The sequence below is a fragment of the Cariama cristata genome, unplaced genomic scaffold, assembly GCF_000690535.1.
Source record: "Cariama cristata isolate BGI_N322 unplaced genomic scaffold, ASM69053v1 scaffold21235, whole genome shotgun sequence".
Classification (NCBI taxonomy): domain Eukaryota; kingdom Metazoa; phylum Chordata; class Aves; order Cariamiformes; family Cariamidae; genus Cariama; species Cariama cristata.
In genome coordinates this window covers 20278-35921 of record NW_009618450.1, presented here as the reverse complement: position 1 = coordinate 35921, position 15644 = coordinate 20278, and the positions used below count along the sequence as shown (strand labels likewise).

The following is a 15644-nucleotide window of genomic DNA, read 5'->3' as shown; positions in this document are numbered from 1 at the left end:
CCTTCAGTTTGCATTAGTCTGATGATTTTAATTAGTTAAACCTATGGCACCTCTTAGAGTCAGTAAATCTAACAATTCTTGCTAGCCCCTAAAGAAGAGCTACTTGGATGGTCAAGACGAGAGCAGCCTGACAAGAGGCTCAGCTGCAGAAATCGAGAATGTGCCTTTCCTCCCCTCTTCAGTTTACAGACCGAATGGAAGTGGCATGGCAACGGGATTCTGGGAGCTCTTGATATAAAAGAGAGGAGAATCCTGGCCTGCTCCATCAGAAAATACCTTATCTTACTACTTAGTTCCTTCCATTTTCAAATGAATGTTCCTTTGTATCACCCAGAACAATGACTAATTCTTTCGTAAAACAAAGGTTTGGAGGGAAGACTTAATATGCAAGTTCAAGTTTCTATAAAGGTCAAGATGCCAGCTGTCTTAGCTGCAAGTATCCGAGTTTTTCACAAACAAGGTTACACAGCCATTTTCAAGGTGTGGTCAATAGATTCCTGGGAGCACTTCATCACAAGCGGCACTTAAAACTTTGGTATGAAGAACAGCTGCACACTGCATACCTGTTCCTGTCAGCAGCTTTTAAATCATGTTTTTAAAAATCATGTTTTAAAAACCCCGCTCCCCCCCCCCCCAAGTTACTACCATGCAAGAAATTGTTGTGGTAACATTACAAATGATACATACTAAAGACAAGGTCTGTGCAAGGCCTTCAACCGTTTAAGATCCCTCCCACAGAGATAAATATTACATCTTACAGCTGGATTACTGCCCGAGGCAGAAAGTTGAGCAGATACGGCAAGGATTAAGTTTAAACAGTAGAGTTGCTAAGGAACACTTCTACATCATGAAATAAGACAAAACATGAAGAGTAAGAGTTAGATTTAATGATTAATTAAATTATTACTGAACCCAGCTCTCACACTTCTTTTCTTTCTCTTAATTGAGGAAGACACCAGGTTTAAGTCATCAGTAATATATTTAAACAAAAATATATGCATTGCACAAGGATAAAAGCAACACTGAAATTGCAAAGGTTTCCATTTCATGTAAGAAATTAAAATGCATTAGTGGAAAAGTGTAAATGGGAATATTTTAGTAGCCAAAATAAATATTTAATAAAAACCACACACCATTACAAAGTATCAAAACAACAGAACTTAGTGTTTGGAAGGATACTACCTACATTTCCTTGTGTTAAACATTGCTAAATTCAGTGGCTTAATTATTATCACACTGCCTTCAGCAACCATTACTTATACTAGTGTTGCAAAAAGTAATGAGAATAGAAATACTGTTCCAATGACAGTAGTAAAGCCAGTTTGCCATAAACAAGGAAGAATGTACTACACTAATGAGTCAATCCACAGCCATTGATAACAAAGTCAACAAGGACTACTGCATAGCATACCGGTTACTGTACCAAAAGTGCATTTATCAGCATTCAATGAACTGGGGAAAAAGTGAGAAAACCACCCTTTTTTATATAACTTTTAAAAACAACCAGATGATTGACAGATAAAGGAAAAAACCATACATTTCCTTTAAAAGTAAAAGCATAGTCTAAAGATCTTAAAAGCACCGTAAGATTTCTACCAGGTAAAACAGTACAAACGATTAGCCTTGTAAGTAAAGGACAGTTAAAAGGTTATTATGTCATTCCATATTTAGAACGCAACTGAAAATTTTAGTGTGTTGTTGCATCCTCCTATACTACAACCAGTGGCACTTTGATGACTTTTTGTTAAGTTCTGGAAACAAATAATGCAAAGAAATACTTTTTCAGGTATAGCAGAGATCTAGAAAGATTTAAACTGATGATGTGTAAACTGAAATGTAGATAATGTTAATACAGACAGACTTATATGGGGGAAAGCAGCAGTGTCTGGCTTATCCCATTAATTCTCCATTCAGTTCTTGCACTGATTCTTTGAAAGTAGCACTACTGAATATCCCTGACTACCAATGATTTTTATGAGTGCTGTTTCCTCACTATTAGGATTCTGATTTAAGACTATTCTCAACCCTTTATCCTTCGATTCCCACCCATCCCCCACATCCTACGTAAAAGTTGCCGTTTTCTCACATAAAGCATTGTAATGCCTTTTGCTGCTTGCTAAGTGATATGCAGTCAACATTACTTCTATTTTCAAAGCACTGAGACCACTTTCCAGTTGGATCACATATTAAACAATAATTAAAAATAGTATTCTCCCCTTATTCTATTGTGACATGATAAAGACTATTCACCATTTAATATACGCTCAATCTCTTCCAGTCTTTTCAAAGCAGCAACTCTCTTTTTCTCAATGTCTTTGATTTCTTTTGTAGATTTTTTGGGAGTCTCTTTGTCCATATTTTTTTTCTCTGTTCGTTTCTTATTTTTTGAGTGCCCTTTATCATTATCAACTGTTGTTTGGGTGGTTTTCTGCTCATTTTTTACTTCTTTCAAATTTTGAAATGAATTTTTTTTTTCTTCTGCAGCTGCAGTTGCAGTCCCATCTGCTGGAAGTGATGACTGTTCTGTAGCACTGAGTGATGCAATTTTACTTCTAACTATGTTTAGATGACGCTGAATATACTCTTCATGAGGTGCCAGTGCTAGTGTTTCAACCAAACATCTTTCTGCTTTTATTAAGTCTCGTTCTTCGAAGTAAACCACACAAAGATTATGTTTTCCCTGTACATTGTTGGGATCCAGTTTCAAAATTTTTTCAAAACACATTTTTGCTCCAACGATATCCTTCTTCTGGTTCATAAGGATATCTCCTTTCAAAATCAGACCTTTGGTATGATCAGGGTAGTATCTCAGTAGGTCTTCCAGGATGGGCAACGCCATCAATTCTTTTGCTGTCTGAGAATAAAGCAGTGCCAAATTGAACAAAGCACTTCGGAAGTTTGGCTGTAACCCTATGGCTTTCTTCATCCATGCCTCTGCTTCCACATCTTTTTTGTCATCCATTGCCAGCATACCCAAATTGAAGTACCCATTTGCATCCTGTGGTTCTTCTTTCACATAATGTAAGAGTCTTTGTTTAGCTTCAGGTCTAAGCCGAGCATCACCTAAATGACAGAAAACGCATTTAATTCTAGATTTACTCAAAAAGATTTTTAAGACCATGCCTGTAAATGCTAATTTTTATACAAATTAAAATGTAACATCCTTAACACAACTGTAAAAGAGAAGGGGTTTAAAATGTTACCTTTTATCATTGCTGTGTAACAGCAGAAGTAAATGACATCTACCTTCTTTACAGAATGGAACTACTTACAGTTGACTTGTAGCCAAAGTCAGCATGATTATTTTATTATCTGTTGAATTATATTTAGGTTTGGTTAAAAGATACAAAAGGTGTCTCTACAAGTTTAAGAGAAGTTATTTTCATGTATGGTTGAGCAAACAGAATGCAGAGATGTCAGTTCTGACAAAGAAGCTCTTACAGAGGCAAACTTGGAGTGGAAGATCTCATTTTATTAAAGACAGATTGAAAGAGTTTAAAAATATAGATCATATAGGGTGACTTCAGATGTAGCCATGCTAAAATATCTTCTAACACCAAAACAATAAAATCTGTAACTTCCGTATTTTAATTTGCATCAATGTTTGAAGAAGATATAGTTAAATAATCCTATTTGATAATACCAGGATTAGCTAGACTAGCTTGTAGTCTGTGCTATTTTTCTGGATATGGCAGTGAACATATTTTAGTAAGGAATTCCAGGCACAAACTCATTGAAGGATGGGAGTACAGGGAGCTGATTTTAAATGCCTTCTTTCACCTCCAGAAACAGTGCTGCACCTTCCAGTATGAATAACTGAATACTAGATAGCTAATGCTTCTGCTTATTTGAAGCCCTTTGTGCTTCTACAGACAAGCAGCAAGGCATTTCTTGCACTACCTAACTTACTATGTGAGAAAATATGTGGAATAATCTGTTTGCATCGGCTCCAATCAACTCTGCGTTATCTCTTTCTTAGGGGTAGTTTACCATCCCAACAAAAGGGAAAGAAACCTTACTAGTCACTTGCCAAACACTCTTTGCAACAGCCTGAATTCACAGAAGGCGTACACTTGCCCATACGCAGCCAGAAACTACACCTACAAAAAAACCTAAATTCAAGAAAATCTCATTTAATTCATCCTAATTAGCAGTACTACAGAGGAACCTATGAAAACATTCACGTTTCCTAGAGCTAGATTTAAAGCCCACAGAAGGCAGCTATATTTTTCAGTCTATGAAGAATTAAATTAATCAATATCAATGCAAAACACAGATACATGTTTTACTAAATACGATTTTTTTAATATTATATAGGCACAATTTTGAACGTGTTTGTGTAACACCATTCTTTATATGTATCAGATGTTATATTGTAAAATAGCACTTGCATTAAAGATGCTGATCAGCTAAGGTGTGTGTACAGTCTGTACAAATTCCATGCACTACCAATAAATTACTAAGCTGACTATTGCAATAAACACTTGCTTCTTTGATGCTACAAACTTCTGCTTTCCAAAAATAAAACAGTTCATTAAAAAAATTAAATAGTATGGATCCTATGAATGCAAATACACAGTATTTATATAACAGACAACTAACATACCAGATTCCTGCATTAGCAGTGCTGAGTTGAATAATGCCAGTTTATGTGCTGGGTTGAGTTCTAGTGCTCGGTTGAAATTCTTCAGGGCTTCTGTTGGATCTTTCAGTTCAATGTAAACAATCGCCAAGTTGTACCACAGGTCTGCATTGGTTCTGTCTAGTTCTAAAGCTCTAAGATAAGCTTCCTTAGCTTTCAGAGGTTTGTTCATTTTTAAAAGTAATTCTCCCCTGTTGAAGAATCAGATTTAGCCTTCAACGTTTATTCATACTAATATGAAAATAATTGACCATTTTTTTTTAAAAGTTTGCCTTTGTATAGACAGTAGGTGTGAGATAACAGCGGTTTGGGGTTTTTTTGTATGAGTTTTTTTTGTGTATTTTGTTTTTGGTTTAAACACAAAACAATACAGGACCTTCTTTACATACCATTCCCAAAGCTTTCAACTCTCAAAAGTCTGTATACAAGGAACACATATGCAGGGGAAAAAAAAAAACAAACAAAAAAACAACAAAACAAAAAACAAATGATCAAGGGCTCCTGATACTCTATAATTACACTGCAACAGCTATAGTTTAGGCATCTTTGCACCTCTCTAAGTCCCAATTGTATTCACAACTAACAAAATAGTGAATAGAAGCCTCATTATTTTTATGTATTTAGCTGTCATTTATGTGCTTCTTAGTTAAGTCTTGTATTTTCTGGACCACCTTTTACAAAGAACGATAAGGAAAGCTCCATGATTCAGGCTAACTAAAATAGGTTAGTCCAACTCAAAACTAAACTAGGAGGTTAGAAATTTGAGATTCATAAATAAATCTAATGGAAACGTCTCGCTATACAATGTTTGAATATACAGCCTATGTGGAAACACACCATTTCAAGCAGGAATTTAAAAGAACAGGGCTTGTAATGAATAATTGATTATTGCCCTAAATCTTCATCTTCTCATTTGGAAGTGAATCAACTCCTGCAGCTAATTCAACTGTATGAGCAAAATACTGTCCATAGAACTGCAAATACATAAATATTTATTCAAGAATATGTATCTCTAAAATTAGAAAAGATACCTGCTGATGTAAGCCTGCTTGAAATCTGGCCTCATACTAATTGCTTGCCGATATAATTGATCCGCTTCTTCAAGGCGAGATTCATTTGCTCGAATTAAGTTTGCAAGATTTATATAAACATTTAGATGGTTAGGAGCAACTCTTGCTGCATACTTTTTTCCTGGAATAATCTGTCAAGAAAGAATATATGTACCAAACACAGATGAGTAAAAATATGAAAGACAGTCAGTATAGATCTCTTCTTCACTCTGCCACATTTGTTTTAGGGTATCACTGGACACTAGTGTGCAGGCTCTTAACGATTACCAATACTAATTCTTCTTTCCCAGAAAATCATACCAAAATATAAACAGAGTATTTTTACTTCTTTAATTCTATGAAGACATAGATGACTTTTATATCGTATTTAAGATATTGGTTAGTTAAGCTCTGCTACTACCAAACTGGGCACATGCAGATAGCCACAAGAAACCAACCAGACCTTGAAAAACTTTCCTCATTCAGACAAAGAACATTTCCTAAAGCCTACAGTGACATTTTATCAAACATTTTCATTACTTTTTCTTAACCCTCCAGCCTAAGATAAGCATAAATAAGATTCTACCAGCCACTGATACAGCAGATGAAAAGCAATTGTGAAAGATGAAAATGCTATGACATTGCAACTGTTACAGTGTTACTGTTATCTGTCTAGAATCTTCATACTGTTTCACAATACAAACTTTTTAATGCCAAACTTCTAATTCAAGGGACTGCTGATTTTCGTTGTCAGTCTCATTTTACCCACGGCTTTTGTTATTTTCATACGTTCTCCAAAATACTCCTTTTTCTCCTAAAGAGCTACAATAAGTAATATTTGCTAGGTATAAATATAACTTAACAAACGGTAAAGGTAACAAAGCACATGTTTTTAGAAGTATGTTCAGGCAAAGGTTTTTTTGTTGCTGCTGCAGCTACCTTCTCCCACCTCCAACGCTGCATTTAAGCCTTCTCTTGAGGGCTCAGAAACTGTCATCATCAATGTATTAGCTGTAAGTGAAAATAAACCCACTGTGACTAGAAACTGTAGGTCTACATTTTTAACTGCTCCTTTCTTTTATATCCTCAATTTCAGTTAAAAAAAACAACCCCACAGCAGTATAAAAAGTAACTTAAAATAGTTTTAACAAAGAAGTTCCAAGTTAGCATTTTTTTTTTTAACAGTCGTGATTGTATACAACCTACTCTTTTAATAGATAGGTTTTAGAAACACTGTAACAACTTTAAAGTCTATAGCAACACAGAGTTACAGGAAAAATACGAAAAATGTATCATGAATATAGGTCCGAAAGAGTTCCCTCCTGTGGTGGTAAATAAAATAAAGTTACCAATTACCTGAGGCATCAGTGATTTAGCAATCATATATGACTCTTCGGCTTCTTTAGTTTTGTTTAAGTTTTTGTAAGTCCTTCCTACATTCATGTGGGCACCAATATCATCTTAATAAAGAAAAGAATGAAATTTCAAATACTTCCATGCACTGAGTATCATGAAAATAAATACCTATACGTTCAGAGTACTGCAAAGTACAGCTACTGCATAAAGACCACCACCACCACCAAGCAATTCTATATTAATTTTCATCTTAATTATGAAGCTAATTTAACTGTGAACCAAAGACGGATTATAAAGTTACTTGGGAAATGGTAAAAAATTTGAGGTCATAACTTCCACGTATCAATCTTTAATCTCTTGCTATAGTAGAGGCACATAAATTGAAGGTTATTTATTAGGCTTCTAAAAGGAAAAAAGGAAAGGTTGTCCAGTACTACCTAGAACTTCTTTTGCAACAGAGTTTTTTGTAAACTCTTTTGTTATTTTCGTAAAATAGAGTAAATGTACACTTTAATACTATCTAGATTTTTTAATTTTTTATACACCTCCTTAGTTTTAAATAATAAAATTAAATAATAATAATAATGTTTCATAAGAAATTTACAGTTTAAGTTAATTCAGAAAAAATGTCACCCAAATAATAGTTTTAAATGGAAAGTCTTTGCATCTTTTTATAGATAGAAACCCTTCTGGAAGACTTTTTTTTGAGTTTATTTCCAAAAACTATGGATTAATTAATTTAGTGTATGACATTCTTTGATGTTCACTTGGAGAAAAACAGATCATTGAGAAGATTTTGTTAAGTAAGCTAAACATACTGAAATACTAGGAGTGCAGAGATGCCATTCAATGGCAACTAGTCAAAGCTTTTACCTGGTTGCACTTGCGTGGCTTGTATGAAGAATTGCAAGGCTCTTTCAAAATTCTTTTCATTTTCTAACGCATGTCCCACATTATTCCATAGTTTTGCATTGTTCTTATTTACCTAAAACCAGAAAAAAGATACCAATGCATACAGTATTAAGCTGAAATTACATAACAACTGATTTTAAGTATGTCCTAAAGATGTAAAAATGCCCAGCAAATAGCAGCTTGATGAAATCTATCATATGTAAAGAATAACAAAACACTGCATACAGAATGATTATATTGAACTTGTTCCTCAAAATCCATTTATTTTAGTTATTTGCCCCTAGAAATACCAAACATTTTAAAATTCATTATAATTGTTACGGGACGTCGTACAAACTATCCTATCATACCATATGCACATTGAAGAAATTATTCTATGCATCAAATTTTTTGTAGATTTTTGTACTGAAACGTATCATGCTTTCATCTAGATAAGAGAATACATTCAACTGCTTTAACATAAGAAAAAGTGATCTATTTCTTGCACGTGAATTCCCATGTGTGCATCACACTCCTTTTAAAGCATTCCAAAAGCAACTGACTAGATGTTAATACCATCAGCGTAGAAGTGGAAAAACAAGCATCATTTCTCTCCATTGTTATCATGGTTTTTAAGAACAGCAACACAAACTTTCCATTATTCTTTTCAAATAGAATACAGTACCTTTAAAGCCGACATAAACAATGTGTACTCTGACTCCCAATCCCAGTTTCTGTGCAGTGTTTTTAAGGCATGAGTGAATAGTACCGCAGCCAAACAAACCCAAGAAATTTTTCTTAGCACGCTATTAAATAAAACAAACAAAGATCTGTTATAAGCACAAAACCAATTCTAATTTATACTAGAGTAAGTATCTCATATGTTAGGAGGCAAATAAACTGAGGACCATATTTGTGAATGGTGTATTCCAATTTATTTCCCTCAGCACCACATGGCACACTCCAAAATTTGAAAGGAAATAATGTGCAATTTCAAGTTCATTTGGTTATTTACCTGATTTTTTTGTTATCACTATGTAATTCGTTCAGTAAGAACAAATGCAATCCACATAAACAAAAAATATCCAAAAATTATACTTCTGTTAGAGCTTAACTGTAATTTCAGGCTGTCAAACAGCGAGGTTTTTCAAACACTGTACAAAATGTTACAAAATGAAAAACACAACTAAAATATCATCCCATCCTTTTGTTTCACATCAGACAATTCCACACAAATTCTTTACTGCAGACATACCAATCTTTCCCACACTGTAGAACACATCTTAATAGAGATGTCTGTGGAGATGTCTGCTGTGGAGACTACCTGATCTTCTCTAAGCAAATAAAATCCTACTGCTACTGTAATATTTAAATGGGAGAAAGGTTTAGTGTCTTTGTAGCAATTTTGTTCTTCAAGCTGCAAATTGGGGCAGAAGTCACTCTCTGCGACAAGCTTGTCAGGAACAATCTTCTAGATTTCGTGCAGTTTATTTTTGTGGAGTTTAAACATGACTGACTTAACCACAACAGATACAAAACATTCACTTTAACATGCTGTCATTTGGTCTCTGAATTCTAATTTAATTGCGAAAAAATGTTAAACACCCAGTAGCCTTCCTGCAAGCATGAATATCATTTTGTTTTTTAAGATCTCATTCTTGAGCAGACATATAACTGTTCACCATTGCCAGTTATTTCTTATACCTGACTTATGCAACAGCTGTTCACACTGCTATGTACTTCACAGCAGCTTGCTAAAAACTGAAAGGTTTTTTTTTTTTCCCCTTCATTTTTTAGAGATACAAAATGCTGTGTAGACTTAACTACTGTCCTTGGTTTTAAAAAATATTAAAAAATAAAAAGTAGACCAGCAGAATTAAGAGAGAAATTCTAAAACATCAGCAAAGCAACTAGTCAGAACTGGCCTATACAGTAAGCTATATCCCCACCAGCCTTACAAGAAACTTTTTCTTTCCATGTATTTCTAAAGCAAGAAGCCTTCTTTCTCTTGTAAAACTTTTGAGAGTGCCGACTCCTAGTATTTTTGTAGTAAACAACACTGCTGCCTAATTTTTCTCCCCAGCCATCCTTTCCTGCTTCCTTGCTTTCTTCCACATCACTTCTATTTTTACTGCCTCGTCGTGGGGCTTGTGATAATACTTTCTCCTCACTCCCACCAGGCATCACTAATCTCTCATTATCCAGTGCTGTCAGCTCTGGCAGCACCAGTTAGCATAAGTTATACTGCAAGGCCTCACCTCTAAAGATAGCAGACAACACAGACTGGGAATTGCTGCCTTTCCACTTGTCTGAACTAGCATTAGGATGCCATTGCGGTAACAAGGGTAAGGCAACCAGGTCAGAGGGAGGTACGTGCAGATCAGTGTAGAAGATAGCAGAAAAAACAAAGGTGCGTGCAAAACATGCTTTTAGGGCAGAATTTCCTAAAGAGAAATTCTCATCCAAAAAATTATTTAGTTTAACAAATACTGAATAGCTCTGATGTCCATTCCTAGCATGGCATGTCTGAAAATTTAATCAGCAAAAGATATTTTAACATGCTGTGGACTGATATACGTACATTATATAAACTTCAGTCAGTAGCACCTTTGAATAAAGTACAAATCTGGCCAGGAATTTTTTTTTTTGCCTAATCCTTAAAAATGTTTAGGATTTAAACAGAAAATATTTGTGTTTCTTTACAGAAAAGAGATGGGTTATACTACTAGACTTACAGTCAAAGTCTATTTTGTAGCAATGTGTAATGTAAGTTACACCGCATTCTAAAAACATTTGGTGCAGTCTGAGGCTTTTTTATATATATGTATGCTTATATATGTATCTATAAAATGACAAATATATAAAATATATACATTTACAAGTATGTGTGTGTATTTGTGTATATATATTTTAAATAAACGTTCTAATACCCCTCAGAATAATCCACTGGTCTCTGAAGAACTTCCTTGTTGTCATTTGTTCACATGACTGCCACATTGTTTCTTGGTCATTACTCTGTGTTCATTAAGGACTTGAAACAGAATAAGAGCTGTAATGTCATAAATTCATGCTGGTAAAAGCTCTACTGTGAAAGCCCGCAGTTACAAATACAGTTATCTGTTATGAAATTGAGAGATGAGTTAAACCAGTCACAAATAACACTACCTTACCTTTTATTTGATAATTTCTTCCATCCATGTGCTACTAAAATGCAGAATCCCATGCTAGGAACATACAACACTCGTTCTGCTACTACAAATCCAACAGGAAAAAAGAGGTTTGATGCAGGAATGAATGGTAGTACTATTAAGCAGAGTGCCTAGAAAAGAAATGCAAATGAATTAGTAATCAACATTAGGCAGTGACAAACTCTACCCAAGAAACAAATCATGAAGCAATTAAAAAAAAAAAAATCTCAGAAAAAGAGACATACATAATAGATCTTTGGGCTTTTGTTTTTCTTTTAATTAAGATCTGTTTTACACCGAGACCACTCTGAACATGGCAAGTTTTAACCTGCAAATGACACTATTCCTTACTTAAGGGCCTACAAGTGTATTTCCTTTTCTATACTACAGACAAGAGCAGCTGTATGACAGAACACTATGATCAAAGGATCAAATTCAAAACAATGTTTTAATAAGAGTTCCACATACAAAAACATGACAGTCTGAGAACTTTGGACATTATCTTTTATAACAATTAAAAATTTATACCAGCTTATATGATGCAGAAAGCAGTTATTTTTACAATATAACAAAGTCGATTTTTAGTTTCTGTAAAAAATGTGAAGAAATAACATAAAAATCGGATTCAGCCACTGAATGAACATCAGTGTTTAGACAGTGCACTAAGGGCACTCTGAAATATCTAAAATGACAATGAACTTAAGAACTGTATAATTGCAGCTCTTAGGTTGTGACAGTCATCTTAACAAAAGGCATATTTATTAAAAGAGAGAAACTCATCTACTGCAAAGGAAGTGGACACGACCATTTGCTTTGTCCTGGGTGATTGTTAAATAGCAGCTTTACAATCTCTGGTACCAGAAAAGACTTAAATAAATATTTCAAAATATCTGGCCTCCAGGTTACAAAAAACAAAACCCCTACAGAAATGGAATGTTTCTTTTAAGAAAGAAAGAGGAATTTCCTGGAAATTTTCAAGACAACTGGCTGTCACCTTCTGTCTAGATTTAAGCATAACTTTAACTGCCTTCTTCATGCTAAAATAGTTAATGTAACCAGTTTGAAAGTCAATCTAGGATTTCATATATAAGAATGCAACACTGATTTAAAACTTCAAGTAAGGTTTTAGCTCATATTTCAAAGGGCCAAGAATATGCTCATGGATCATTAACATAGCTCAGCTGATCCACAGCAATTCATTAAGCTACACAAAAATAAATACATAATTGAGCCTTGAAGAAATCACAAGGACAATATAAAGAATGTTGATTACTTGTGGACAAAATTTAATTTAATGCCATTTCACATTCCTCTCCCTTTCTCCTTTACATTTTTATAGTATATGCTCCTTATAGAGCACCTACCAATCTATAAAAGTAAAAGCCTGAACACAGAACTCTTACAGATTTTTGTAATTCACTTTGAAATGCAGGATTCATCAGGGCATCCCGAAGCCAGTCCTCTGTATCAGTTTTTAATTTAGTTATAGCAAATGCCTTCACACTTTTGGGAGTGGATTATGGGAAGTGAGGGTATCATTCTGTATTTCATTCCATTTTGAGCACACACATTTGTGAGTACAAAAGCAAATCTACAAAAGCATATTCAAAGTGTGCTTTAGTAAACAATGTGCTGTTTTGCAAATTTTTTTGCTGCAATGTGAATAAACTGTATTTAGCTTTACAAAGTATGTAAGGCTCATATATAGGCTTAAACAAATTAACTCATTCCATGAAATCTTCTGATAAGAGGTGATTTCTTCAAATCAGTTTAAGATTTACAAAAATTATTGGTTTATATTATTGCTCAAAAAAATGCAGTGTGGTTTTTTTTTTTTTAATATAGTAAAGGCATGGGTCCCATAGCCCCACGAGGTCAATATATGTATAGTGAAAGCCGATTCTTTCCAATGGGTTTGAGCGGAAAGGATTCTGCAGCTGATACAGCAAGTGCTTGGTCTGCACCAAGTGCTTATGATCTAGACATCTAATAAAAAGGTTTTTGCATGTTCTACTCTGTGCAACTCCTCTGACAACAAATGTTACACAATGTTTTGCTGAACTTCTCTTTAGATCCTTTTGCCTCTCCTTAGTACACTGTCCTTCAAATACAATTTCTTGGGCAATAGACTCAAAGCCCTAGTGCAGATAAAAACACATTCTCTTCTGTTGATTTAGTCTTTCTTTTTATCACAGTCTTTCAGCAGATGCAGAGGCTCTGTTCAAAAATTATCCTGGTCAAGGCAACTGAAAAAAAAGAAACAAAAAAAGACAGAAACCATTAAAGTACACAGGAAATAAAAAAGCATATGACAAAACTCTATACGACCATAAGCTATGAAGAGTATCCGAACTGCTAAGTAACCACTTAAAAGTTCACAAGGAAACAATTCGAAGCCTGAGTGAGGTGTAAGCATAGGCAGCAGAGAAATAAATAAGTTAAATTTACAAGTACTGATGTCTTGGCACGACACTTAAAAGCGTTAAAAACTACTCCAAGAAGCCTAAGGATACCTCTCTGTTCCTGACGTCTGCACAGTAACAAGCCACCAAAGTTTGTGGCTGAGTAGCATGGAGTGCTGTCTTATCAGAAGGGAAGTAAAGCACCCTTGTTTGGGACACTTAGCAAATATCAAAAGATACTAAAAAACTTTTATAAAATTTCACCAGCCAACAAAGGAATGTCTATACCCAAGAAATTCCACGAACAAACAAGGGTCATGATCACAGCTTGATTCTGAAACCTACAGAAAAGCCTCCAAAGTAATTCTAGAGCAGTACTATTCTTAGTACTCAACGTTTTCAATATGTATTGTGCAACCAATTTATAAAGGTCACTTAGTCTGACAGTCAAGTTATCTGACTGTTCACAGGGATAAAGTAAAGAGAAAATATAAGAGAATGTCACTGCTCATACATTGTTTCCAGGGCATGTGCCTTACTAATGTAAGAATAACCGGTTACTTCAAGCAGCATCATGACAACAACCTGCCAAAGCATGTGTTCTGATCTGTAATATACAATCCCATTTTTTGTTCGTTTACTATTGCCAGTTAGTTAAAAAAAAGAAAAAAGGGCAATTTATCTGTTTTTGCCCTCTCCTAGTTCTGTTATTTTGAAAAGACAATTTTAGAACCTATGGCAAAAATTAAAAGACAAAATGAAACACAATGTACCCACTTACCAAGTTATTTTTCCTGGAGATGACTGGGATCAGACAGATGAAAACTGACTGAAAATGAGTCCTTCCACTTTTGCATCTCCCAGTAATGAGTTCATCCTGTGAGACTGTACTTGGGGAGAACCATGGAATGTCCACTGGCACTTGAGGAAGTGGGAGAAGGAATCCTTTCTTCTGTCTTGTCCCTCAAGCAGTACAGCACCAAATCCATATCCACATCAGCAAATACAGAAAGACATGTTCAGACATACTTGCGACCTCCCTTCTCTTTTGCATTTTGGATCCCTCTCTTGCATTTTTTTGCAAAGTCCAAATAAACATCTTTATTTCTGCAGCAGGCCTACAGTTGTACCTTTTTGGATCTCATAAAGACAAGTAATGAGACTTTTCCCTTAGATCAGGCTTCAGCATGACACCTCATGGTCTCATTGAGCTACTGGAAGAGCCAAAACATGCTAGAGATTTGTAATGGCAGCAGCTCTTTACAAAGCCCTTTATTACTCCCTTTAGAGTGACACTCATTAGAGTGTGAAACATCAAACAGTGCAGTCAATCACGGTACCAACTGTGATGAAGCCATCATTATACTAATACCATGTGGCATCCATATGGATAGCACATAGAATTCATAACTGCCAGGGTAGTAGATCATTTTGACCAGCACAAATTCAGGCTTTTATTGGCAGAACTGAGAACCAAGTGTGGAAAAAAGTTTTTTAAAAACTACTAATTCAACATGGTTATCTGGCACATTGCCATAAACCGTGTAAATTGGTACCACTAAATAAAGATTCACTTTCTTCACTTCAAAAATGGTACTATGATTTCTCTAGTAGTAAGACTGAGAAGCCATCAGAAAGAAATTGTTCTCTCCTTTGGCAGACTATCCAGTTTACCTCAGGACCCTAATGGCTTAATGGAAGACAGAAATAGACTTTGGTCTACAGTGTTGTTGCGTGTTATAGTACATAACAATTTTTAATATAAAATATTGCATTTTCATTTCCTAAGAAATTAGCTTCCAGGTGCTTAGATATTATGTCTGAAAAAAATCAGCATCACACCAAGAGTTATATACACAGCATAGGTATATATTAAAGGAAAATAACTTCCATTAAACAAGGATTATACTGTGTTACGCAACATTGAGGCTCACACACTGGAGTGAATGATTGCAAAAAACACTTCCTATAAAAAAACACTGGGAATAATAAAAAAAATTATATAAATATACCACCCTCAAACAAAACCTGACTTACAACAATGTATGTTGACAATTCCATTAACCCTTCCCTCTTTTGAGCTTTACTTGGTAGAAAGTAAACAGAAATGTAGGGA

The 15644-nt window shown here is 34.8% G+C and overlaps 1 protein-coding gene across 1 annotated transcript in view; it reads right to left on the bottom strand.

Annotated features, from left to right (window-relative positions):
* Nucleotides 1-2048: 2048 nt before the first annotated feature.
* TMTC3 (transmembrane and tetratricopeptide repeat containing 3) overlaps nt 2049-15644 on the bottom strand; it is a 25693-nt gene continuing 12097 nt past the window's right edge. The window contains exons 8-14 of the mRNA XM_009700870.1: nt 11109-11257; nt 8624-8744; nt 7921-8032; nt 7048-7151; nt 5674-5843; nt 4607-4833; nt 2049-3063 (exon numbers count right to left, since the gene is read on the bottom strand). Of these exons, the coding sequence (XP_009699172.1) occupies nt 2243-3063; nt 4607-4833; nt 5674-5843; nt 7048-7151; nt 7921-8032; nt 8624-8744; nt 11109-11257 (1704 nt within the window). The 3' untranslated portion in view covers nt 2049-2242. The remainder of the gene's footprint in view (nt 3064-4606; nt 4834-5673; nt 5844-7047; nt 7152-7920; nt 8033-8623; nt 8745-11108; nt 11258-15644) is intronic.